This window comes from Neoarius graeffei, chromosome 14 (genome assembly GCF_027579695.1).
Source record: "Neoarius graeffei isolate fNeoGra1 chromosome 14, fNeoGra1.pri, whole genome shotgun sequence".
In the NCBI taxonomy this organism is placed as follows: domain Eukaryota; kingdom Metazoa; phylum Chordata; class Actinopteri; order Siluriformes; family Ariidae; genus Neoarius; species Neoarius graeffei.
In genome coordinates, this window is record NC_083582.1 from 54,281,062 (window position 1) to 54,307,638 (window position 26,577).

At 40.9% G+C, this 26,577-nt stretch overlaps 1 protein-coding gene across 13 annotated transcripts in view; it reads right to left on the reverse strand.

The window, feature by feature from the left end:
* camk2g1 (calcium/calmodulin-dependent protein kinase (CaM kinase) II gamma 1) overlaps positions 1–26,577 on the reverse strand; it is a 179,247-nt gene that overhangs the window by 20,565 nt on the left and 132,105 nt on the right. For 7 of the 13 annotated variants that reach the window (XM_060940042.1, XM_060940035.1, XM_060940040.1 and 4 more), the window contains exons 7-14: positions 22,925–23,027; positions 14,025–14,108; positions 13,766–13,860; positions 7,813–7,935; positions 7,062–7,145; positions 6,919–6,961; positions 6,386–6,448; positions 258–298 (exon numbers count right to left, since the gene is read on the reverse strand). In XM_060940042.1, coding sequence (XP_060796025.1) covers positions 258–298; positions 6,386–6,448; positions 6,919–6,961; positions 7,062–7,145; positions 7,813–7,935; positions 13,766–13,860; positions 14,025–14,108; positions 22,925–23,027 — 636 coding nt within the window. The remainder of the gene's footprint in view (positions 1–257; positions 299–6,385; positions 6,449–6,918; positions 6,962–7,061; positions 7,146–7,812; positions 7,936–13,765; positions 13,861–14,024; positions 14,109–22,924; positions 23,028–26,577) is intronic. The other 6 variants (XM_060940043.1, XM_060940037.1, XM_060940041.1 and 3 more) reach the window with 1 other exon arrangement.

The window sequence follows — 26,577 nt, forward strand, 5'->3', positions numbered from 1 at the left end:
GGACCGGGCCCTTAAACATCATTTTCTCCCTTTTCACTTTCTGGCGTAACCAGCCTTTAAAACGTTAACTTCCACATGAGGAAAAAAAAAGGAAAGCTTGTCTAAATTTCATCATGAAGGGTTTTCCAAGGCCACCACACATACGTACGAATATGAATTATGTATTGTAGCTCTTTACTCTGAAGAATCTGTGATCATTTCAACATCTTACAGGAGACAAAATGCTCATGACTATTAACAATAACTTCATCTCTTACCTTAACACCGTCTGATTTTTTGTTGAGTAAACTTTTGCATGCTGTGAAGAAAGAAGTGAGCCTGAATTAGAACATGTGCAACAAAATCCAAGCAGCCACAGTCCTCTTTCTGCCCCTTCCATACAAACTGTTAGCACAGCATTTACCATTTACTCACTTATATGCTTCAGAAGCGTTTAGGTTTCACTACTGGTTGTTCAGGAGTCACATACTTTTAAAATCATCCCTATTATACAACACCAAGAATAGACTCCGAATAAAACTGTACTTCATTTGAGACTACAGGTATAATGAAAGAAAAATCACAGCTAATGTAGGCAATTGATTTCCTTTAAACTGAGCCATGATTTCACCCAGCCTGGTTTAGAGGTCTTCAGGCAGCGCGGTTTTGTAAACCTGGACACCGACTGACTTGTGTGCTAATGACATGGTGCACAGGGGACAAGCTTTTAAAAAAAATCTATACTGCAGCGACCCTTTCAGCACCACCACCCTTACAAAGACCCTGGTCAAAAGGCTCATGCTTGCTATTCCTATTAAGTTCCTTACCTTCCATAAAACAAGTGGAGAGGACGAATGATGGGGAGAGAAAGGTAAGATTGAGAGAGAAAAACAACAAAATCAATAGAGGTGCAAATAGGAGGGCGCACAGAGCAGGAAGGCGGCAGGCACCGTTGGTTTCATGGGCCTGCTGGTGTTCCATGCTGCACTCGATATGAGATGAAAAGTGCTCGTGGTGGGTGCAATTTACCAAACAGCCAGCCATGCAATGTCAGTAAAGTAAAACAAACTTCAAAATGCTTTTTTGTTTTTGAACGAATGAAGCAAATTATTCAACTGTCCTCCATTACAGTCACTGCTCCTTCCTTTCACCATTCACAGTAAGCAGCCAGTCAGGCAGAAGCTGGGGGGCAGGGGGGGTTGTTATAATCCCCCCCACACACTTATTCTCACTTTAACAAGACGGTTTGATCATAAAAGTCACTAGTTATAAACAAGAAACTGAATATAATGCTTCTTAACTCAGGCAGTTTTCCCTCAAGCATAAATAGTGCCACTAGAAGACTGTCTGAGGGCGTTTTCACACTTGACCTTTATTCCGGATGCAGTTTAGTTTGCTTGGTGGAATGTGACAGTGGGTATTGATTCCAAGTGTGGTCCAGGGAACAGATCTTATAGGGTGTTCACAAGGCACATATTTGCATCGACGCTGCACCGATGTATTTTGTTGCGATATGAGTGATTCCACACTTATGGGTACTGAAATGGGGACATGAACTTATTTTTAAAAATTCACCTAAAACCATTTCTTGTTTTTACCATCAGGTCACAAAACATGTAATCTTTAATGAATGATATGTTAAAAGATAACTTTAATTTTCTGAGATGTAATAAAAACATATTTATATGCCAAAGTCAAGCCTATGAGTTCCAAAATGATGTCTGTTACATTACTTCTGTTACGATTGTCCATCTCGCGTCTGTTACAAATTAATTACAATCTAGCTATATACCATGTTCATCTTATTGAAAGAATGTGTATGTTTATTCTACTACACATGTTTATTAATTATATTTGCTAAAACATCACCTTCCTATGTTTCAAAAAGTAATTCTACATTGTTAAAATTGAGAATATATATGTCCACAACACTTCTGTTACGTTCTGACTTTGGCATATAAATATGTTTTTATTACATCTCAGAAAATTAAAGTTATCTTTTAACATATCATTCATTAAAGATTACATGTTTTGTGACCTGATGGTAAAAAAGAAATGGTTTTAGGTGAATTTTTAAAAATAAGTTCATGTCCCCATTTCAGTACCCATAAGCGTGGAATCACTCACATATCTTACACCGGTGTAAATTTTGCGCAGCGTTCACACGTCACAACCCTGCTTACTAGAGAGAAGCGTGTTAGCACCGGTGCAGCCCCACTTGCGGTCACACGGCAGTTTCTGCGACCGTGCAATAGTAGCAAAAACTTTATTACTATCATTTCCTTTGATAGTAATAAAGTTTTGATATCATTTCCTTTTATTATTATCATTTCCTATCATTATTACTATCATTTGAGATAGTAATAATGCGGAAATTAAATATGCGCATGCATGAAAATGTACTTCCTTTTCCCGGTTGTCATGGCATCACCAAGCGCCGGGAAAACAACGTGGATGAAGACACCAGTGTTGCCAGATACTGTTGATGTTTTCCATCCCAAAATATGTTCAAATCCGCCAAAATGCACTTAAAACTGCCCAATCTGGCAACACTGGAAGACACGTAGTTCTGTTGTTGTTGATATTCGCCATTTTGGAAGCGCAAAATACCAGGATGCAAATTATGCAATGTTCGTATGTAATCAACTCTCCTCACGTGTAGCGAGTCTACCCCTGTAGCGTTCAGACGTCCCATTTTATATCGGTGCTGCCCCGCAAACTAGCATTTACTCTGGAGTAAATTTCTTAAACCACCTCCCGAGCAGGGTTAGATTTGCACCGGTTTAAGCAGCTTTCAGGGGCTACACCGGTATAACTTTGTACCGTGTGAACGCTCTACCAGGGCAGCCCCGGTGCTAAAGTTGCCGTGTGAACACCCCTTTAGGTGCACTTTTAAACTACGGTCTGGGGTTAGCTTCGAGACCGCAGCAAGAGTATTTGCTCCTGAGGCTAAATGGCAAATAATAGAACTAGTTCGACTTGTTAGTGGTGCATTACTTCCTGTTTCAGATTTCAGTGATGGCGAGAGGGAAGTGGTCTGCTGAATGTCTTCTACACAAACGGAATAAAGAAGGCAACCGAACGCAAGCAGTTCGAACTCTCGATTATCCGAGTACACGCGATCACATTCCGCTGAAAGGCTTCACTCAAAATATTCACAATTCTTGTGTTTGTTACAGAACAGAAATATTGGCTTAAATTAAGTAAATACTGTGGTGATTTTATATGTACACATGCAGTCACGAACACACACACCTTAAGTAATCACAAAGGTATTCTGATTCATATAACCATACATATATAAACACACACCTTAAGTAATCACAAAGGTATTTTGATTCCTATAAACATACACATTGATGAACTCAAACATACTGTACACGGATTTCTTTTTATGCTGATTATACGTATATTAATTCAAAGCCAAGTATGTTGATTTTCAGTAAAGAATAAATGAAGTTAATTCTATTAAAAGTAATAAATAGGTTTATGAATGATCATAATTACAGTAAAATACAGTCAAGACGTTGAGATTGTTTATACTGAAAGGTTGTTGTCTGTTAAATCACAGACCTATTCAAAAAGTGTATTATTCTAACTCCAGCACCTGCAGTGTTATATGTTGTAATGAGTGAGCCAAGGCCATGCTGAATTAAACAATTGTTCATTCTGGAGTGCTTTGCATGCTAACGTAATACATTTTATCAAGTTATTCTGAATTGGGTATTGTTACAAGCTGCAGTGTGCACTTTTTTTTCTTTTTTAATCTTATGGTGTGGTAGACTGGCCTAGGCCACGAGTGTTGTGTTCGTTTGCACCTGCAAACGAGTCAATCCTTAACCTGATTTGACTCCAGTCGTTTTGAATCATGTATTGTACGCTCTAAATGCGGTGTTGTTCATGACGTACCACTTCTTATCATATGTTCTGATTCTTTCTGAATTGACCACTCAGACTGGAAAATTTGGCTCGGTTGATACAAAATATGACAAGCGTGAGATGTACTGTCCAGTAGAAAATGTTGAAGAAGTGGTATGACGTGACATGTTAACCAATGAAATTATTTGTATACACTGGGTTGGGTTTTTTTTTTGAGACAGTATAAAATGAGAACTTTGTGATTTTGAGTTGGTTCACTCTGCAGACCGGACTCGGCTTTTATTATTTGATTTAATAAAAGTCTAAAACTTTTCTGCAACCTCTTGGACTTTGAATCGTTTTTTGCTTGGAGAGTTGAAGTTTTGAGAGTTTCCGTGACGATATGAATAACAATAAAGGATTGTTCCTCCTAGCCCTGCGATGACCTGGCGACTTGTCCAGGGTGTACCCCGTCTCTCGCCCATAGTCAGCTGGGATAGGCTCCAGCTTGCCTGCGACCCTGTAGATCAGGATAAGTGGCTACAGATAATGGATGGATTGTTCCTCCTGTCTCCCACTTTGCAAACACAACTGCACATACAGCAGAAGTTCTGCATGAATTTTCACACTTTGGTTGGAAGGAAATTATCTTTGTGAAAGCAAACATGTGATGATGCCCTCTACCAAAACGAGCCCAAAATCAATCCTGGGTACAGATTATTATCGCGTATTTAGGCCAAGCGTGAAAATGCCCTTGGAAGGTAGTGGGAAAGGACAGCAACAAAGAACAGAACATCTTATGATATAAATGGTTTGCTTGTAAGCGCTGAATCAAAGAAAATGGCATAATCTGGCTGAGGCAAAAGCCTGAGATATGCATCAACATTTGTCAAAGCAGCAAATTCTAAACTACCAGCAACCAGTTTATTTGTTAGTAAAGCAGGAAGCTCAAGATGGAGAAGATACAGAAGAAGAGAAAGCCTGATACTACGCCTCTATTGGTCAAGCATCTAAACAAGTATCCTAGTATCTGCAATGAGATGATGTTATATAGTCAAACACTTACTGGGTATGGGTGAGACTTGGTGGAAAGAGCTGTGACTTGATGACTCCAAAGTAATTAATGCCAATCACCACCACAGTAAAAGTGCAACTGATTATCTAAGACATACCTGTAGTATAGACCTTACAAAGGCTAGCCTTTATTGTGGGAGAGATGAAGCATCCAAAGCATTGAAATCTCTCAACAAACAAAAACTAAAATTAATAATATTAATCATGTTGCAAAACCCTGTTGGAATGACCAAATCAATGATATAACAGTATGATAAAAGAATACAGAAAACTGTGTAAAACAGATGTCCCCTCTGTTTTGGGGTGGCTAGGACTTGTGTGCTCTTCCATTCCCTCCTGACTCAGTCGCATAAACAGCGTCGTCTGTCTGGCCTCCAGTGGGCCTTTTTTCATGCCGACCACCTGGCACGTGCTGGCACTATGCGCCACTCTACACCAGGTCTGACGGTTGGCAGCAAGCCAACCCCGCTCCTGCCCAGCCATGTAGCACACCCCCGCACTCTCAGCAAGGGGGTGCAGGTGAGGGTTTAATGGGGAACGAGGGGGGCGGGAAATGGTGGGCTGAATAAGTCTGCTTTGGCAGGGGATGAGAGGCTGCGACCTGAAAACTATGAATTCAGCCTGCATACCACCAGACTTCTTTACTCTGCCCAGGGTGCAGAATTTCGAGCTGGGAGAGAAGACAGAACTGGTTTCCACATCTCCGGCTAAAGCAGAGGCTACCTAAGAGCTCTAAAAAGAGGCAGGGGATATAACCTCCCCAAAAAAAGGACTAAATAAAGCAGACATAATCACATACATAACATGTAAGTCATGCTGGCTGACTGGAGACAGCGAATCACTATAATGAATGCGGCGAGGTAATATTGATCAGACTCCTGCCTGGAGCATCAGTGTTCAAATTCAAGTCGCGTAAAAAAAAAAAAAAAAGACAGCCGTCTGAAAAAAGGACTGGAATAACGTCTATTCAAATATCTAGAGAGAACAATCCATGCGTGCGAGGTTACAAAAAAAATCTATTCAAAGTTCCAGAGAACTGAGGTGTGTTTATTCCTCATGTGTCCAAACACTATTTACAACAAAGATGGTTTACATTTATAAGTGGCAGGATCTGCTTTTTGTCCTTAAACACTAAACAATACTGGATTAAAAGTTAAAGGACAGCGCAGGCTGAAGACCATGGTGCACGAAGACAGTGCATGATGCACATGACTGTTATGAATGTTAATCTTGGTAAAATGGAAACAGGCCACGGACGTGTATGAAATCAAGAACTTGGTCATCCTGGACCGACGGGCAGTGATTTTACATGAAATTGAATGCGTGTGTTTTTATGTGACAGCAGGCATGGCAGGCGTCTGATTACATGCTGAGAGGGTGGAGCAAAGACAGGGTCAAGTTTGTGGGGACAAGGTGGATGGGGCTATCTGGGCCCCCCCCCGGTGGAGAGGTGAGGAGATGCACTCTCACATACCTTCCTGTGCAAGCGCGGCAGTGCTGGTGGTGGGAGCAGCAGGGCTGGTATGCTGCCGGCCCACTATTGGACAGAGAGGCGTTCAGTTGGATCATGCTATAGAAAATATACAACCCCTGAGAGAATGTGACCTAACCAATACTCAAGCTCATTAAAAACACTTCTGGATTTGGCACAAAATGCAACCTGTTAGCCTGTGACACCAAAGAAAAGAACCTGCCTTGACACTGGGGAAAAAAAAAAAAAACGAACAGGATGTCATAAGTAAAAAGCACATTTTATCCATTTATAAATTCCGTAACGGCTAAATCAAAGATGGTTAAATAATTCATCTGTGTCCCCTGCAGAAATGTGGGGTTAGAAACAAGAGTCCATCACTTTTCTATGTTCTCAGTCGTTCCAGACCTTGTACTCCCTGATTGTACATCTAGCTGAAAATACATCTTCAATTTTGCCTACAATTATAGGGATACAGCAGCATGGTCCATGGCTTGTGCACCCTACCTGATCATGAGCAAGCAACAGAGACCCACCTGAAAAGTTTCTGGAAACCAGCATAGTGGTGAGGATTGCTCCCTGAATAGAAAGGCAGAGAGAGAGACAGACATGGATTATTTTGTGCTACGAATCTGTTGAATTTTTGTCCCAATATGCAGGAACTATAATGGAAATATACTTTCAGTTTTCTCCGGGCATTGAACTTGCGCAGGCATTCCACAGTCTCTTGCCGATGCATCATGGAGGCCACTGTGGACCGTTGCTGAACAGTAAAATTGAGAAACATCAGTTTGATCAGTGTGACTGGAAGCATCTGAAGTAAAATATATTCAGTTTCAAGAGACAGTGCATGCAACAGCGCTTGATTTTCTTCTTTAGTACCTAACGAAGGCATGCACAACTCTGGAAAGCCAGAATAATGCGCAAATTTGGTTCTCAGAGTCGCCTGATGCAATTCACCTCATAATATCTAGCTTTATTAAGTGTCAGAATGAAGAAAATCACCAAAGTAGGATGCACCGATGCCGGATTGAGCATGATTTTCAATAAATGACTAACATCAGACCTCTGGGCATTGCGCAATACCCAATACTGATCCGATATGGACATCCTCTTAGTAACCGAGCGTCTCTCGGCAAACTCCTGTTGCTAAGTTACACAAAACATGACGAGCACGATGCCAACAAGAAGTCCAATCTGATCTAGTATTTCAGGCCAGCATTAGCTCAAACAGTGCTGCTCAGTGAGACTCAAACCGCGCTGGAATCCAAGGCTGCAGTTAGGCGTTCCTGCTCAGATGCAGTACCGTTAGATGGCTAGACTAGAAATGGATTAAAATCCTGAAAGAATCTATGGCGCTGCTGGTTTTTAAATGGATTTCTGCAGCCTGCGGCTTGCGACAATTATAGATATTGGAAGCAATTACTTACGCAGACCCATGGGTGCTTGAGGGCCTGCTCAGCGGTGATCCTCTTGGCTGGGTTGATGGTCAGCATCTGGTTGATGAGGTTTTTGGCCTCAGGGGTCACCGTGTCCCACTCAGGAGAAGGAAACTGGAGTGTGGCAGCGAGAATGATACAAAAGTATTAAAGATGTACCCTGCATGCATAAGAGTAAATTCCTCATGCGCTTTTAATGCACAAACAAAATGTCCGACGTGGGGGACAATCAAATTAGGAGTCCATCAAGGAAGCAGTGGGAAACGCTGCGTCATTGTGTTTCTTTACTACACCAACTATTGGATATACGACGACCACGGCTGGGGTTCTAATAAATGTTAGTTTTGCAAATTAACACCTCACTGAGAGAAGCTATTAGATTAGAGGATAGTGGGACGTAAATCTACATTTATATCTTCTGCACACACCACTGCGGAGAATTATTTTAAAACTACTACCAGTTTAAAGAACCATTCGTCATCATAAGAAGACATTTTTCTGCTTTTCTTTAACCTGTGCATTACAGTGCCTAGATGTGCAAACGCACACACTGTTCATTAAAATTTTATTTGCTTTTTAGAAGAAAAAGACAGACATTTGTACGTCTGCACATGCAAAAGAATCACCCAGTTCTTCCTGGTAAGTCATCTATCCGCAATGCGTCAGGAAAGGCATGACAGGATCAATAGCTCTGGCACAGCTCTAATTTACACGCAATCAAAAATTAAGCAGCCTGTCAGACCACCAAGCCCCAGAACAGAGCATTTATGCCATAATGGAAAAAGATAACCTGATGAGCATCCGGTCTCTGAACGATACTTGCAGCCTGACTATGAAACTGTACATTTACAAATTACAAAATATGGAAAGAAAACTACTTGAATTTAAGCACTCATTTTTTTTTTCCCCCTAAAACCTCCAAAGAGCTTTGTCACAGTTATGCTGGACCAAATGTGATCTTTAAGGCTGCTCTCACATACACAGTGTTTAGTCCACATGAATCGAATCCTGGAACAATTTCTTCTTTGGTGTGGTTCATTTGTACAGGTCAGAACAACTGCACCAACGTAACCAATCCAAGACCATCCGGTATAGTTCCAATCAAACTTGAATAGGAGTCATTTGTAGTGAGAAATTGATCTGATCCTGAATTGACCCAGCTATGGCAAGGGAAAGCAAACGTGTCATGTGCTTTGGGTTGCGGATGACATTTTCCTCTAGATGTGAGCTGTTAAAATGAGCCACGAGGCACAAACGGAGTCAAAGGACAGAGCGAAGCACTGTGGAAATGAACTGTGAGCTGGAGAGTTGGCAGTTGGACTGACCAAGAAAAAAAGAGGAAAATAAACAATGGCTGTGATGCACAAAATGTTTTAAAACTTGTGATTTGTATAATATACTACGAGATAATTATAGTACAGGTGGGCCATTCCAAGGTGACTTCCGTGACGAAAGCTACTCAAATTTGGTTGAAGTCAATCTATGGCCCATAAATTCCAGAACAAATGTAAAATGTTATGCATTTATTTCATGGACATTATACAGCTCCTTAGTATAGCCAACATTTTTTTCATTCCTAACTACATTTTCATACAAAAAAAAAAAAACAGGAGGAAAATGTGACTTCCGTGACAGCTACATCCTCAAAAATATTGACTGAAGAAATGTTTTATCCAGTTCGTAGCCTTCTGGGAGAGATGTACCATTTGTCTCACACAGTATACCAGGGGGAAGTCTAGAGATTCCTAAATTAAGCAAGCCATCATAAATTAGTAAATTGCTGACCTTGGAGAGCACTGGAAGTCTGTGACTTCCGTGACCGAAAAAAATGTGACTTCCGTGACAAGTACCTCCACCAGTATGAAACAAAGTGCAAAAGTTGTATCTATTTATTATTATTTATTTTTAAACTCCCACATAACAATGCACAGAATAAAGTGGTCCTTAGTTCAACTTGGTGAACAAAGTTTTCCAAAATGTTATCAGCTGCAGATCCTTCGGTTTGTATGCAAGATAAAATGTCTTTAATCAAAGTGCACATAAGGTCACTTCTACAGGTTAAATATGCTTGTGACTACTTCAGATGAACAGTTTTGATTTCTGGCTATATGTCATCCACATTTCAAGCAGTCCATGAATGCTGAAATCAAACTTCAGATATATATCTTTGTAATGAGCTGCAGTTTTTAACACCTGGTGAGATTTGAAAAAATGACTATGATGTGTAGGTTAGCTTGGAATGGCTCAGGTGGTTTCGGTCTGCTAACGTGACGGACAAGCAGCATTCCAAGATTGCCGCTATTAGTATATTTAGTATAACAGCATGGATTCAGTACAGCAGTACTGGCACATTTCACTGTTTGTATCAACCCGCTTGTCTGTGTTCGCTACAAATTCCAATTCTAGCAATAGTTTGTGAAACTGAAATTGTTATTACACTTACTATGGGCTGCCAGTCAGTTTGTGCATTACATGGCAACACCTACTGCTCTATTCAGCTGTGGCTTCTTTGGGAACTATTGCCATTGATGGAGCAAACAAAAAAAAAAAAAATCCCTAAATATTTAAATAATATTGGCTGGTGTTGAGTGGTATATCAGATATATTCCATTCAGCTAGCATGATATTGAACAAGTCGAAGACTAATTCAATATCATGCTAACTGAATAGAATATATTTCATATAGCATGAAAAAAAGCCATTATCAGGGTTTTTTCTAGAAAAATTTAGTATGAGAGCGCTCACCATGGCGAGGGAGCGAAGCGGGGGGGGGGGGGGGGGGGGGGGGGGGGATGGTGCCGGTTGTCCCCCCCCGCCGTGCAAAGCCTTTGAAAAATGCTCCAATGGGACATTCTGAGGCTATCTGAGAGGGAAATTGTAACAAATTGTCTGTCAACATTGAAAAAGAAAGAAGTCATCTTCTTCTGCCCCGGACAGTCTTTGGCTTTCTTCCGTTTCGTGCCGCGGGTTGACGTCTTTAAATGCCCAAGTGTCAACAAAAACAACTCACGAACTACTTCTGTCAAAAGCTCCCGCGCCGGTGGGTGAAAGGTCATTCAGTCTCGAGAAATCTCGCTCTACAAGTCAGCTGACCTTGTATGTAACCCATGTCAAATCTCGCGAGAGCAGCCGCGACAAGTAAACAACTAAACAACATGGCGCCTCGGTCTGGAAAACGCCAATTCGGATTGTTTTTGCACCGTCTGGCGGTGTATCTACTATGATTGGAATATTTTTGGAGCAATTATAACGTATTTGATGATCAGACACATTGTCACGTAGTGTTGCTGGGATGTTTTCACGGAGTCGGTAAGGGGGCGCACGCCGAGAGTAAGAGGGCGCAGCGCCCCTGTTCCCCCGTTTAGACGAAAGCCTGCATTATTATTATTATTATACATACACATTCTTTTCGGGTGTTCAATGCATCTACCTCTTTCAAAATTTCTGTCAAAATCTTCCATATTTAATGAAGTAAACCTGGCAGCCATGTTTGTTTATAAATTGTCACAGTCGCTCGCTAGCACGGAAGTTTTACATCTCCGACATGTGATGTCATGTTGTCTTGACAACCATGCAATATCGTGAACCATATTCAACGCTCGTTCTCCACTGGGTAGAGTGGCGTAATACACGGAGGATAAGCGATATGCTAATAATATTGCATGCTATCAAACCAAATGAATGAAACCCGCTAGAAGGGAATAGAATCCATGTTTTTATTCCATCGAAAAAGTGTCCTGTATGTATAACAATTAACAATATTGTATCCGAAATGTCAGTTACTCAATATTAATTTCTTCTTTAAAGAACTGTTGCATAAAAGCAACAACAAACTTGCAATCGTGCTGTTGTACTGTATACCAGCAGGGCTGTGATTGCAGCGGATAACTGACTGCTGCACCGTGTTCTTGGTGCTCTGGGGATTTTGATTTTTTTGCATCCTTGGCAAACTTTGGTTACTTTTTCCAACCATCATATGGTAGTGAGGGGAAGCTATGACCTAATGGTGAGAGGAGCAGCTTTGGGACCAAAAGGTTGCCAGTTCAAGTCCCTGGGCCAGCAGGAGTGGCTGAGGTGCCCTTGAGTAAGGCACCTAACCCCCAACTGCTCCTGTTAACTGGGTATGTTGTAAGTCGCTCTGGATAAGATCATCTGCTAAATGCCATTAATGTAATATAGTGAGAAAACAAAATGAAACTAAAGAGCAAACAAACCAAAAGTATAAATTTTCACTCTAACTTGCAGAGCACGAAAGCACCTTAAATTGTAGCCGAGTCAAATATTGTTTGGGGCGGCACGGTGGTGTAGTGGTTACCACTGTCACCTCACAGCAAGAAGGTTCTGGGTTCGAACCTCATGGCTGACAGGGGCCTTTCTGTGTAGAGTTTGCATGTCCTCCCCGTGTCTGCGTGGGTTTCCTCCGGGTGCTCCGGTTTCCCCCACAGTCTAAAGACATGCAGTTAGGTTAACATGGGGCACACTTAGGCTACGTGGTACAATGGGGCCACTGTAATTGGTGCAAGCTGTAGTGGTTTCCCAGCCATAATATATATATGAGTGATTCCACGCTTATGGGTACTGAAATGGGGACAAGAACTTATTTTTAAAAATTCACCTAAAACCATTTCTTTTTTCACCATCAGGTCACAAAACATGTAATCTTTAATGAATGATATGTTAAAAGATAACTTTAATTTTCTGAGATGTAATAAAAACATATTTATATGCCAAAGTCAAGCCTATGAGTTCCAAAATGATGTCTGTTACATTACTTCTGTTACGATTGTCCATCTCGCGTCTGTTACAAATTAATTACAATCTAGCTATATACCATGTTAATCTTATTGAAAGAATGTGTATGTTTATTCTACTACACATGTTTATTAATTATATTTGCTAAAACATCACCTCCCTATGTTTCAAAAAGTAATTCTACATTGTTAAAATTGAGAATATATATGTCCACAACACTTCTGTTACGTTCTGACTTTGGCATATAAATATGTTTTTATTACATCTCAGAAAATTAAAGTTATCTTTTAACATCTCATTCATTAAAGATTACATGTTTTGTGACCTGATGGTAAAAAAAGAAATGGTTTTAGGTGAATTTTTAAAAATAAGTTCATGTCCCCATTTCAGTACCCATAAGCGTGGAATCACTCATATATATATATATATATATATATATATATATATATATATATATATATATATATATATATTTATTTTGCTATGGCAAAGCTAATTAAAAAAATTAAAAAATTGGAGAATGCTCTAGAATTACATCTAATTGGAAAGAAACAAGGTCCTTGCCTTAAGACATATCAGCCAAATATGGAACCATTCCATACCCAGGGGTACATTCGATAGTGTACTTGACAAAGTTGTTATATTAACATATATTAAGCTATTTTATTCTAATGTACAATGTTATTAAGCAATTAAATTAATGTCTCGGGTAAAGAAAGACTGTATGGTGTGAATAACTGGAATATAATAAGAAATGTATTATTATTATTATTATTATTATTATCCATCCATCCATTATCTGTAGCTGCTTTATCCTTCTACAGGGTCGCAGGCAAGCTGGAGTCTATCCCAGCTGACTACGGGCGAAAGGCGGGGTACACCCTGGACAAGTCGCCAGGTCATCACAGGGCTGACACATAGACACAGACAACCATTCACACTCACATTTATTATTATTATTATTACGTTTAGGATAATTTTTTGTCTCTCAAATGGAAGGGCACTAATAAAATCAAAAGTGGGGAAAGAAAGTTCTAGATTGCCCAAACACTGCATCTTTGTAAATGTTCATGTTTTAATATTATGACCTCTGAACTAAAATTGAAAGGTTCATGAATGAGTAAATAAAATCTAATAACTCCACAGGGTAAACTCGGAACAGGCATCATACTAAATCCTAAACTGTACTTACATCATAAGCTCCAGCCTTGATTTGCTGGTACAGTTTATGCTGATCTTCATCCCAGAATGGAGGATAGCCCACAAGTAGGATATAGAGGATAACTCCTGGAAGAGATGGAGTATATAGGCATGTGTAAATGAGCAGATTTTAAAAAAAAAAACAAAAAACACAACTTCAGACATGGAGTGCAAAAAAGAGTAAATATTACGTAATTGAATGAGATAAATAATTAGTACTCAAAAAAAAAAAGAAAAAGAAAAACCCTCACCACAGGCCCAAATGTCCACAGGTTTACCATAAGGGTCCTTTCTCAGTACTTCTGGAGACAAGTAGCCTGGAGTGCCTGCAAAGCCTGTCCCAAAGAAACAATAACAGAATGACCCATAGCTCTCAGAGGCACTTTTTAATATTGTTTAATATCCAAGGGCAGATTAAAGGCATCGTATTTAGATAATAGTAATTATACAACAGTTAATTCTGGTGCAGTACTTTGACTGGTTGAGTGACGTTCAGAGAGTGCTGATATTTAGTATAACAGCACTGGGACATTTCACATTACAGAGCGCATTACAGTGATTTTATCATGGGCAAGAACATTCCCAGTCATGACACAAAGCAACATAACAGGCAGTGATTAGGATATTCTATGGACAGAACACTGATTTAACTTTAACGATTTTACTGGTTGAAAACCTGGTACATTACAGAACTCAATTATTGTGATGCAGTTACGTCAGAATATGAAGGATGGCTTTAAACGTCAGATTTTAGAACTTAAATCAGTTACTGAGCTAGTAGAGTCGTTTAGATATGGAGACAAATGATGTCAGTGTTTCTTTTACATCTTGTGTATCCCAACCTTAGCAAGCATGTGTAAGCAAGCCTTAGTAGAGGTGATACTGCCTTAAAGTGAGCTGGGTAGTAACCTTTTGCACTGTATGGCATAACAGCACTTTGCCATACAACTACAGTGGTGCTTGAAAGTTTGTGAACCTTTTAGAATTTTCTATATTTCTGCATAAATATGACCTAAAACAACCTCAGATTTTCACACAAGTCCTAAAAGTAGATCAAGAGAACCCAGTTAAACAAATGAGACAAATATATTATACTTGGTCATTTATTTATTGAGGAAAATGGTCCAATGTTACATATCTGTGAGTGGCAAAAGTATATGAACCTCTAGGATTAGCAGTTAATTTGGAGGTGAAATTAGAGTCAGGTGTTTTCAAATCAATGGGATGACAATCAGGTGTGAGTGGGCACCCTGTTTTATTTAAAGAACAGTGATCTATCAACGTCTGATCTTCACAACACATGGTTGTGGAAGTGTATCATGGCACGAACAAAAGAGATTTCTGAGGACCTCAGAAAAAGCGTTGTTGATGCTCATCAGGCTGGAAAAGGTTTCAAAACCATCTCTAAAGAGTTTGGACTCCACCAATTCACAGTCAGACAGATTGTGTACAAATGAAGGAAATTCAAGACCACTGTTACCCTCCCCCAGGAGTGGTCGACCAACAAGATCACTCTAAGAGCAAGGCGTGTAATAGTCGGCAAGGTCACAAAGGACCCTAGAGTAACTTCTAAGCAACTGAAGGCCTCTCTCACATTGGCTAATGTTAATATTCATGAGTCCACCATCAGGAGAACACTGAACAACAATGGTGTGCATGGCAGGGTTGCAAGGAGAAAGCCACTGCTCTCCAAAAAGAACATTGCTGCTCATCTGCAGTTTGCTAAAGATCACATGGACAAGCCAGAAGGCTATTGGAAAAATATGTTTTGTGGATGGATGAGACCAAAATAAAACTTTTTGGTTTAAATGAGAAGTGTTATGTTTGGAGAAAAGAAAACACTGCATTCCAGCATAAGAATCTTATCCCATCTGTGAAACATGGTGGAGGTAGTATCATGGTTTGGGCCTGTTTTGCTGCATCTGGCCAGGACGGCTTGCTATCATTGATGGAACAATGAATTCTGAATTATACCAGCGAATTCTTTTTTTTTTTTAGATATTTTTTGGGGCTTTTTGCACCTTTATTGGATAGGACAGCGTAGAGACAGGAAATGAGCGGGAGAGAGAGACAGGGAGGGATCGAGAAATGACCTCGGGCCGGAATCGAACCTGGGTCCCCGGATTTATGGTATGGTGCCTTATCCACCTGAGCCACGACGCCCCCCCCCATACCAGCGAATTCTAAAGGAAAATGTCAGGATATCTGTCCATGAACTGAATCTCAAGAGAAGGTGGGTCATGCAGCAAGACAACGACCCTAAGCACACAAGTCGTTCTACCAAAGAATGGTTAAAGAAGAATAAAGTTAATGTTTTGGAATGGCCAAGTCAAAGTCCTGACCTTAATCCAATCAAAATGTTGTGGAAGGACCTGAAGCGAGCAGTTCATGTGAGGAAACCCACCAACATCCCAGAGTTGAAGCTGTTCTGTACGGAGGAATGGGCTAAAATTCCTCCAAGCCGGTGTGCAGGACTGATCAACAGTTACCACAAACGTTTAGTTGCAGTTATTACTGCACAAGGGGGTCACACCAGATACTGAAAGCAAAGGTTCACATACTTTTGCCACTCACAGATATGTAATATTGGATCATTTTCCTCAATAAATAAATGACCGAGTATAATATTTTTGTCTCATTTGCTGAATTGGGTTCTCTTTATCTACTTTTAGGACTTGTGTGAAAATCTGATGATGTTTTAGGTCATATTTATGCAGAAATATAGAACATTCTAAAGGGTTCACAAACTTTTCAAGCACCACTGTATACACCATTTGATGTGCATATGGGTGTGTAGTTTAAGGGTTGCATGTCCTGGGAGTCAGAGCTCCTCTTTAAAGGCATGATCCTAACAGCAGTTTACAGACTAACATAAATGCAACACAGTACCATGATAAAAAGCCTCTGTTCCAAAATACCGAGTAGTGCAATACAATAATATGCCTCTATACTGGTAGTATATGGTATTATTTAGTGCAGTAGTGTGCGGTTTGGGATGTAGCCAAACAAACTACCTGATGTGAACTGTCAGTTCATTTTGCTCAGCAATTACATGACAAAAATATAGCTAGCTACAGCAGCTGAGCTAAAGCTGAGAAATGATGAACAGTAGTTTAAAAAAAAATAAATAAAGATACGCTGTTTATGGCCTCTTGGGGGTGTTGTTTACCAGCTTGGCTCCTGTCTACGTCTATTTTTTTATTCCAATAATTTGTGAAACTGAACAACCTGAACATCAGACAAGTCTTTAGCACCAGCCTCTGACATCTATTCAATATGCTCAGTCATGCGTATTAGTCAAACAGGCACTGACAGAGTGCAGGACATGCTGCGGTAACTACCGCCGATGGTCAGCCAGTGATGCTCAACAGTATCTTGGTTTATGCATCAGGGCCCTTACACGTAGCCAGACAGGGCGTGAGAGAGGCTTTTCTCAGTGCATCATCAGTGAACTCAGTTTGGTGAATAAAGAACATTCCTCTTCATTTTTGGTAAGCAGTTTATCCTGGGCAGGGTCATGTTGGATCCTGGGATCCAAGGTGGGAATATACTGTAATACCTCAGCCTACTGTTAGCTGAGTGGTTAAAGGAAAAGGATTTTTTAACCTGGGTCCCATTTTCCCCATCCCAAATACACTATATTGCCAAAAGTATTTGCTCACCCATCCAACACTACATTCACACTGCAGGCTGAAGTGACTCAAATCCGATCTTTTCGCCCATATGTGACCTGTATCCGATCTTTTATTGACAATATGAACGACACAGATCCGATTTTTTCAAATCCGACCCAGGCCGTTTGGATATGTGGTCCTAATTCCGATTCCTATCCGATCTTTTCATATGCGACTTCAGTCTGAACCGCCAGGTCGCATTCATCCGACTTACACGTCATCAACAAGCCACAAACGTCACTATTCTGCGCTGAAGTAGGCGGTGGGGGTCTCAAAAAAAGTTACAACAACATGGCTTTGATGTTCCTTTGAATGGAGGTTGCAGTCACTACCCCGCAGAACGCCTGAGCCAAAACCCTTGCCCTCTTCCTTCTCAACATCAGGCTATTGTGCATGTTCTGGCTCCGTCGCAACAACAACTGCATCATCGCCAGGTACTCCATGCTGGCTACTGTCATACACAGGAAACTTTAGGTTACTTCCGTAAACACTGGCCATGCTCACTGCGTGTGACGTCGTTGTATCCTGCAATGCGCATGCGGAACACTTTTAGGTCGCTTTTCGTTCATACTGAGGATCACATACAAGTCGCATATATTTGTTAATGTGAACGACCTCACAAAAAAATCGGATTTCACAAAAAAATTGGAATTGAGCATTAAGCCTTGCAGTGTGAACGTAGTGCAAATTATTGGAATCAGGTGTTCCAATCACGTCCATGGCCACAGGTGTATAAAATCAAGCACCTAGGCATGCAGACTGTTTTTACAGTTTGGAGCTGGCCCCTTCCTCTTCCAACATGACTGTGCACCAGTGCACAAAGCAAGGTCCATAAAGACATGGATGACAGAGTCTGGTGTGGATGAACTTGACTGGCCTGCACAGAGTCCTGACCTCAACCCGATAGAACACCTTTGGGCACGGGCGCAGATAGAGGGGGGGACGGGTGGGATTCGTCCCACCCAGATTTAAATTCACCTCGTTTGGTCCCCCCCACTTATAGGGAGGAAAAAAACGTCTATCCTGTCTTTCTTTGCATAAGGCAAACCTCACGGAAAAATCAAAAGACTAATTACCATTCGGTTTACTGAGGTGCATAGCAGTACATACATAGTTGCAACAACTCACATAAAACAAAAAGACTGATATTCGGTTGGTTGAGCTGCACAGACTGCACAGGTTGCGAGCTCGAGCTTGGTTGCTATGGTTACCCACAACAAGTTTGACAGGCATATCGGGGTTGGTTTGCTGGCAGCTTTGTCCCCCCCAGTTTTTTGTCCCCCCCAGTTCAAAAAACGTATCTGCGCCCCTGCCTTTGGGATGAATTAGAGCGGAGACTGAGAGCCAGGCCTTCTCGTCCAACATCAGTATGTGACCTCACAAATGCGCTTCTGGAAGAATGGTCAAAAATTCCCATAAACACACTCCTAAACCTTGTGGACAGCCTTCCCAGAAGAGTTGAAGCTGTTCTAGCTGCAAAGTGTGGACCGATATCACATTGAACCCTATGGATTAGGAATGGGATGTCACTTAAGCTCATATGTGAGTCAAGGCAGGTGAGCAAATACTTTTGGCAATATAGTGTATCTTATGGGGACAAAAACCATTAAAATCGGTCGAGTATTGAGTTGCAAAGCTACACACACCGGCCACTTTAATAGGAACTTTTTCTTGATTCTAAGGTTCCTGTTCTCAGCTGGCAGGAGTGGAACCCAATGTGGTCTTCTGCTGTTGCATGCCGAGATGCTTTTCTGCTCACCACGGTTGTAAAGAGTTACTATATCCTTCCTGGCAGCTCGAACCAATCTGGCCATTTTCCTCTGACCTCTCATCAACAAGGCGTTTCCACCCACAGAACTGTCGCTCACTCAGTGTTTTCTGTTTTTTTGCACCATGCTGTGTAAACTCTAGAGACTGTTGTGTGTGAAAACCCCAGCAGATCAGCAGTTTCTGAAATACTCAAACCAGTCCATCTGGCTCAAACCAACACCCATGCCACAGTGAAAGACATAGAAATCACAATTTTTCCTATTCTGATGTTTGAAGTGAACATTAACTGAAGCTCTTGATTTGTATCTGCATGATTTTATGCAGTGTGCTGCTGTCAAGGGATCGGCTGATTAGAGAACCGCATAAAACGGCAGGTGTAGGGGTGTACCTAATAAAGTGGCCAGCGAGTGTATAACCGGCAACCGCAAAACGGCTAAACAAAATCATGTAATTCATCCGCATCAAAATAAACCGCTAGTTTCTGCCACTGAGAGGTTCATAATAACTGTTTCTCCGGTCATTGTTTATACCTTTCTGTAGTCGATTATTGCACAGGAGCCGTTTTCTGATGTTTACAAAAAAAAGAGATAATTTCCATGTTGTCAGACACTCCTTCATATTGTCGTAATCAGCTAAATATTCATGCATTACTCTGGAAAGAGACTTCAAGAATTCTGTGCAACTTCTCCTTTCGTAAACATCAGGAAACAGCCCCTGTGCCTTAATCGACTACAGGCACTGAATGGGGAGCCGCATCAGAGACCGGAAGAAGAGAAAGTTTCTACATTCACTGTTGAATCTGCCATTTTCTTTCAGTTTCTTTCCAGTTATCGAGGCAAACAGACACAGGTGTATCTCTGTAGGGATCCTTTCCTTGCTGTCAGACTTTTATAATAACATTATGAACGGCTTGCCATCATTGATGGAGCAATGAATTCTGAATTATTCCAGCGAATTCTAAAGGAAAATGTCAGGACATCTGTCCATGAACTGAATCTCAAGAGAAGGTGGGCCATGCAGCAAGACAACGACCCTAAGCACACAAGTCATTCATTCTACCAAAGAATGGTTAAAGAAGAATAAAGTTAATGTTTTGGAATGGCCAAGTCAAAGTCCTGACCTTAATCCAATCAAAATGTTGTGGAAGGACCTGAAGCGAGCAGTTCATGTGAGGAAACCCACCAACATCCCAGAGTTGAAGCTGTTCTGTATGGAGGAACGGGCTAAAATTCCTCCAAGCCGGTGTGCAGGACTGATCAACAGTTACTGGAAACGTTTAGCTGCAGTTATTGCTGCACAAGGGGGTCACACCAGATACTGAAAGCAAAGGTTCACATACTTTTGCCACTCACAGATATGTAATACTGGATCATTTTCCTCAATAAATAAATGGCCAAGTATCAGGGATGAGAGTGGGTGGTCACCAAAAAAGCAGAAAACAAGATGGCACCCGAAGCTGGGGGTCTGGGAGGGATACCCCCCCCCAGGAAAATTTTGAAAAATAAGGCCTTACAAACCACTTTTCCTGCAATCTGAGCTGTAGTAGATAAAAAAATCTGTTGTCTTTTTTATATATTTACATGAAAATATGTTTCAAATCAATAGGAGTATTGTTTGAATTCAAAATAAAATCACATTCTACATTCAAGGGTATGGTTATAATTTATGATCAACAAAAATGACAAACTAAATTCACATTAAATGGCAAGTTTTAGTAATTATCAAAATGTTCATATATTGAATAAAATTTCTTAGGGAGAAAAGGTCAGTCACCCTATGTCCTCATTAGTTGCACATGATTTCAAAGTCTTTTGAAATATTTAAGTTTTCAAAACTGTCAGCATTAATTCAGATTTACTGACCATCATATACATGTTCAATGTATTAAATCAAACGAATGCTGTTTATGGGATAATGTCTATGTACACTTTATATAATTATTTATAGCTCACAGTCACTTCTCATTTTCATTTAATCATTTCGACGACTTCTTCAGCCTTTTGGCCAAAGACAAAAGCTTGTCAGTCCTCTCTCTGTTTTTTATACCAGCATCGATTCCACGTACCTCCGCTTCGTCTCGCTTGTCAATTGTATTCGGCATTTTGAGTAAAAAAAGCCGATACGAAAGAGAAACGTATTTTTGAAGCGCAGCGACGATGAACATGTGCAAGTTTCGATAAAATAGAACAGATGCGGGTACTTTTGTAAGAACTGTTATGATTGGCTTTTGTTCTCTCCCACACTCTTGTAAGAACTGTTATGATTGGCTATCATGCTCTCGCCAGCGATGTTTTGGCCAATTACATTGTAGTCTGGCCTCGATCCGTAGACATTTCCGAAGGGGGTGGGAGGAACGAACCGCTCTCTTTCAAACTGTCTCTGTGCGTATAGGCCAACGCTCTGACCAATCAGCGCAACAGTGACTGTGACGTAGTCAGAGCGACAGAAAGCAGTGGGGGAGGCCTTGAAATAAATCATTTTTCAAAATGCGTATTAATTAATAAACAGGTTCTAGATATTAAGAAGTTTGGAGATAATGACCACAAGTTTGGAGTCTGTACCACATACACATTTTTTTCCAAGTGTTTTTCAAGGGTTTGCTTAAACTGTTTTTGAGAGTTTTTATTTAGTGGCGTTTGGTGAAATAATTTCCCTTAAATTTAAAATAACGGGAAAATAAGAAACAATCAAAAAGTAATGTTTCAAAGCTGTTTAATAATTCTTCGTACTGCACAAACTAGCCCCATCCTTTTGGCTACGAGCGGAGCCAGCTGGTAGATCAGACTTTTGCCATAGCCAGTCGGCAAAACAGCGAAAACGTCCTTCTTGAAAAGGAATGAGCGGAGAGCCTCTTCCTGCTCATGTTTCAACGAAAACTCCAAGTCTAATTCTTCTAAAACTGATTCCAAAGCGGAGTCAAACGCGCGCTGTTCACTAGCGGTAGCCATCTTTCCTGCTGTGCTTTCTCCAGCGTCGCGCAGCCTTGTCGTCACTCCTGCAAAAGCCCGCCCAAAGAATCCAAACAAAAACCTTGCGTTGTGATTGGCGGGCACGATTTGATGCCCGGGGTGTTTTATTTATATGGTGCGAGGCTAGACCCACTCGCTAGGCAAAAAATATTTTTGGCCGTTAGGCGGGTGGGTCTAGTTTACTAGGCTAGATAACACGTATTCTACCGCGAGACTTAGCGAGACTAAAGATGGCGAAAATGTAAACATGCAACATCGTCGTACGCTTGAGTATCACGAAGGAACATACCCCAACCCCCTCAATGAAAAAAAAAAAAAAAATCAACGGATTTGGCATATCGATTTTTGCTCAGAAAAAGCGGAAATCCGCCGAAAAGCGGAAAACTCTCATCCCTGAAGTATAATATTTTTGTTTCATTTGTTTAACTGGGTTCTCTTTATCTACTTTTAGGACTTGTGTGAAAATCTGATCATGTTTTAGGTCCTATTGATGCAGAAATATAGAAAATTCTAAAGGGTTGACAAACTTTCAAGCACCACTGTATTTGGAGCACGGTCACCAGTTCCAGTTCCCTGCCAGTGAGTAACAAGCTCAGTCTAGGATCAGCCATGGTACGGTAAGTGTAACAACTCGCCAACTTTTCCATTTACTTCGACCTTTCAATTTCCCATAAAAGGAAGGGGGGCTTTAGAGTGAAGGATGATGAGACTAACAGCATTAGACATTATGGCTCTTACCAAACCATGCCTGCTGCTCCCCCTGTACTTCAATCGCCAGTCCAAAGTCAGCCAGCTTAACTGCTGCTCCCTTCATCTTACTGGCCAACAGCAGGTTCTCAGGCTGCACACACACACACACACACACACACACACAGTTTAGCAGTTTACAGTTACAGGGTTCAAAGCACAACTAACGTAGGTGTTCATATTTACAGTCAAACACATTTGAATAGAACAGCAGTAATCGGCTCCTTCTTATGGAGTTGCAGATGTTGCTCCTTCTTTATTAATGCTGACAGACAGACAACAAAGTTGAGCTCTTTACAGATCAAACCCTTCAAGATATGCGGGTGTAACAAAGCAAGGTAAATACTGACATGTGAAAATATTACAAACGTGTATTTTACTTAGTGTGATGTTGGAAACCTTCATATCCCTACATTACAACCCAAGGTCACAATCCTGATGTACTAAAGGAGCGGCATGCCTTTATACCATCACACCTAACCTGAGCAAAATGTGCTCGAGCTGATTTGTATAAAGTAAGGAGAACACAAGAGGAACACGCCTCCATAGAGTGGTCTATAAAGTGGTGCCAGCAATTTATAGAACGTTTCCAGTCGCTCTGTCAGCACTGAAACACGGACAGGTTTAGGGCCCGTTTACACGAGGACGCTGTCGGGTAAAAACGACTAAATATTTTATCGGAAGTGCCTTTCGTCTACACGGGGACGGCGTTTCCGAGGCTGAAAAACGGAAAAAATTGAAAACGCCTTCCAGAGTGGATAAGTTAAAAACAGCCCCCGTTGCATATCCGTCTAAACTACCCAATACGCGAAACTCTGCTCGGATCTGCTCACGTCGGGTACGCGTTTACGTCATACATATGTCGTATACTGTACATGCCAGCCCGGGAAGTAAGAAAGTAAGTAAAAAAGTAAGAGCATGTCTGATTACATCGATCCAACGGACCTTCAAGCTGCTCTGGCAGCTTTAATAAACGTCCAGGAGTCCTTCGAACATCTATACCGAATCTGCACATATACCGTTAATGAACAGAGGCGGGTATAGTATGCTCTTACTTTTTTACTTACTTTCTTACTTACCATAGCCAGAGTAGTCAAAGTTTTCGCGGCGCAGATGTGCAGATCAGACAAGACGGAAGACGTTGCGCATGCGTGCAGACATAGCGGATGTCTTTCACAGCACCACCTAGCCGCCTGGCATGCACATCCAATTGAATTCCACACATTTATGCATCACCGTATAGACGCAGATTTCCTCCTTGAAAACGGTCGTGTAGACGCGGAAAAAAGTGAGAACGAAAACGGACTTTTGCGTTTTTGTTTCACACCGTCCCCGTGTAAAGTGGGCCTGAACCCTGGACAGTCGACATGCTTAATCTTAAAACCATGCGAGCTGTAAATAGGTATGAGAATACACCCTGCCACCGTTCACCCTCACGGGCCCTCAGCCACTGTATATACAGTGCCAGTCAAAAGGAATAAGACATGTGGAATTATGTAGTCAGCGAGAAAAGCGTAAAAACAAAACAAAATGTTTCATATTTTAGATTCTTCAAAGTAGCCACTGTTTACCCTTGATGGCGCTTTGCACACTATTGGCATTATCTTAACCGGCTTCATTAGGTCGTCACCTGGAATGCTTTTCAATTAACAGGTATGCGCCAAGTTAATTAGTGCGATTTCTTGCCTTCTTAATGCATTTAAGATCAAATAGTAAATAATAAAAATACAGTAAATAGCCCTATTCCACAACTGTAGTAATCCATATCAAGAACTGCTCAACTAAGTAAAGAGAAACGACATCCATCGTTACTTTATTACACTACCGTTCAAAAGTTTGGGGTCACTTTGAAATGTCCTTATTTTTGAAAGAAAAGCACTGTTCTTTTCAATGAAGATCACTTTAAACTAATCAGAAATCCACTCTATACATTGCTAATGTGCTAAATGACTATTCTAGCTGCAAATGTCTGGGTTTTGGTGCAATATCTCCATAGGTGTATAGAGGCCCATTTCCAGCAACTCTCACTCCAGTGTTCTAATGGTACAATGTGTTTGCTCATTGCCTCAGAAGGCTAATGGAGGATTAGAAAACCCTTGTACAATCATGTTAGCACAGCTGAAAACAGTTGAGCTCTTTAGAGAAGCTATAAAACTGACCTTCCTTTGAGCAGATTGAGTTTCTGGAGCATCACATTTGTGGGGTCGATTAAATGCTCAAAATGGCCAGAAAAATGTCTTGACTCTATTTTCTATTCATTTTACAACTTATGGTGGGAAATAAAAGTGTGACTTTTCATGGAAAACACTAAATTGTCTGGGTGACCCCAAACTTTTGAACGGTAGTGTACATGAAAGTCAGTCAATCTGTAAAATTGCAAGAACTTTGAAAGTATCTTGAAGTGAGGAGATAAAAATTCCAAAATTTAGGCTAACACATTTTCATCTCCTAAACATACCTTCTCCAGCTAATCTAAATCCCTAAATAAATAAATTAAAAGAATATATTACGGTCAACAACAACAAATAGATACTGTCCTGTTATATCTGTGTTAGATGTCCATTCCTGCCCACTGCACATGCATAAACACAAGCATTTTCCAGAGTTTATTCAAATTTATATGCTAATTGAATTTCTCTTATGGGTGTGCATAATTTGAGACATAATTCAAATTCAGTTGAAAACCATGTGTTTGCATTTCATGCACATAAATATACAGTGACTTCCAAAGTAAAATGCAAAGTCCATTTGACATTTCAGACTTAAAAAAATAAATAAGTTATGCCACCCTTTCATTCGCGATTGCTTTCTCATAATCTAAATAATGTCGTTACAAGGACTGGATTCCAAAAGTCCGGCTTAAAGAAACACTATTAGATCAAACATTCAAGCATGAAAAACCTCACTAATTTATAAACGTTACCAAAATTTCATTACATACCCATCCACATACAAATATATATCATCTCATTATCTCTAGCCGCTTTATCCTTCTACAGGGTCGCAGGCAAGCTGGAGCCTATCCCAGCTGACTACGGGCGAAAGGCGGGGTACACCCTGGACAAGTCGCCAGGTCATCACAGGGCTGACACATAGACACAGACAACCATTCACACTCACATTCACACCTACGGTCAATTTAGAGTCACCAGTTAACCTAACCTGCATGTCTTTGGACTGTGGGGGAAACCGGAGCACCCGGAGGAAACCCACGCGGACATGGGGAGAACATGCAAACTCCGCACAGAAAGGCCCTCACCGGCCACGGGGCTTGAACCTTCTTGCTGTGAGGCGACAGCGCTAACCACTACACCACCGTGCCGCCCACAAATATATGTATGGAATGTACGGTATGTATGTGTATATATATCAGGGCTCGAAATTTGCGGTGGTCCGGTCGCCCGAGGCGACTTAATTTGTCATTTGGCGGGTAATTCCTGTCACTAGGCAGCCCGGCTGGCTAGTTGAAAATAAAAAAATATATATGAAGCGAAGATTCAGACACACCGTCAACTAAAGCCGCCACATATTAAGCGTGTGCCGTGTCTGTGTTAATCGATGTGTTTATCGGCAGGACGGAAAATACCGAAGAATTCCGAATCATATCGTGTACGAGTCAGGCTGTCGGTTTTTTCACTACTGCG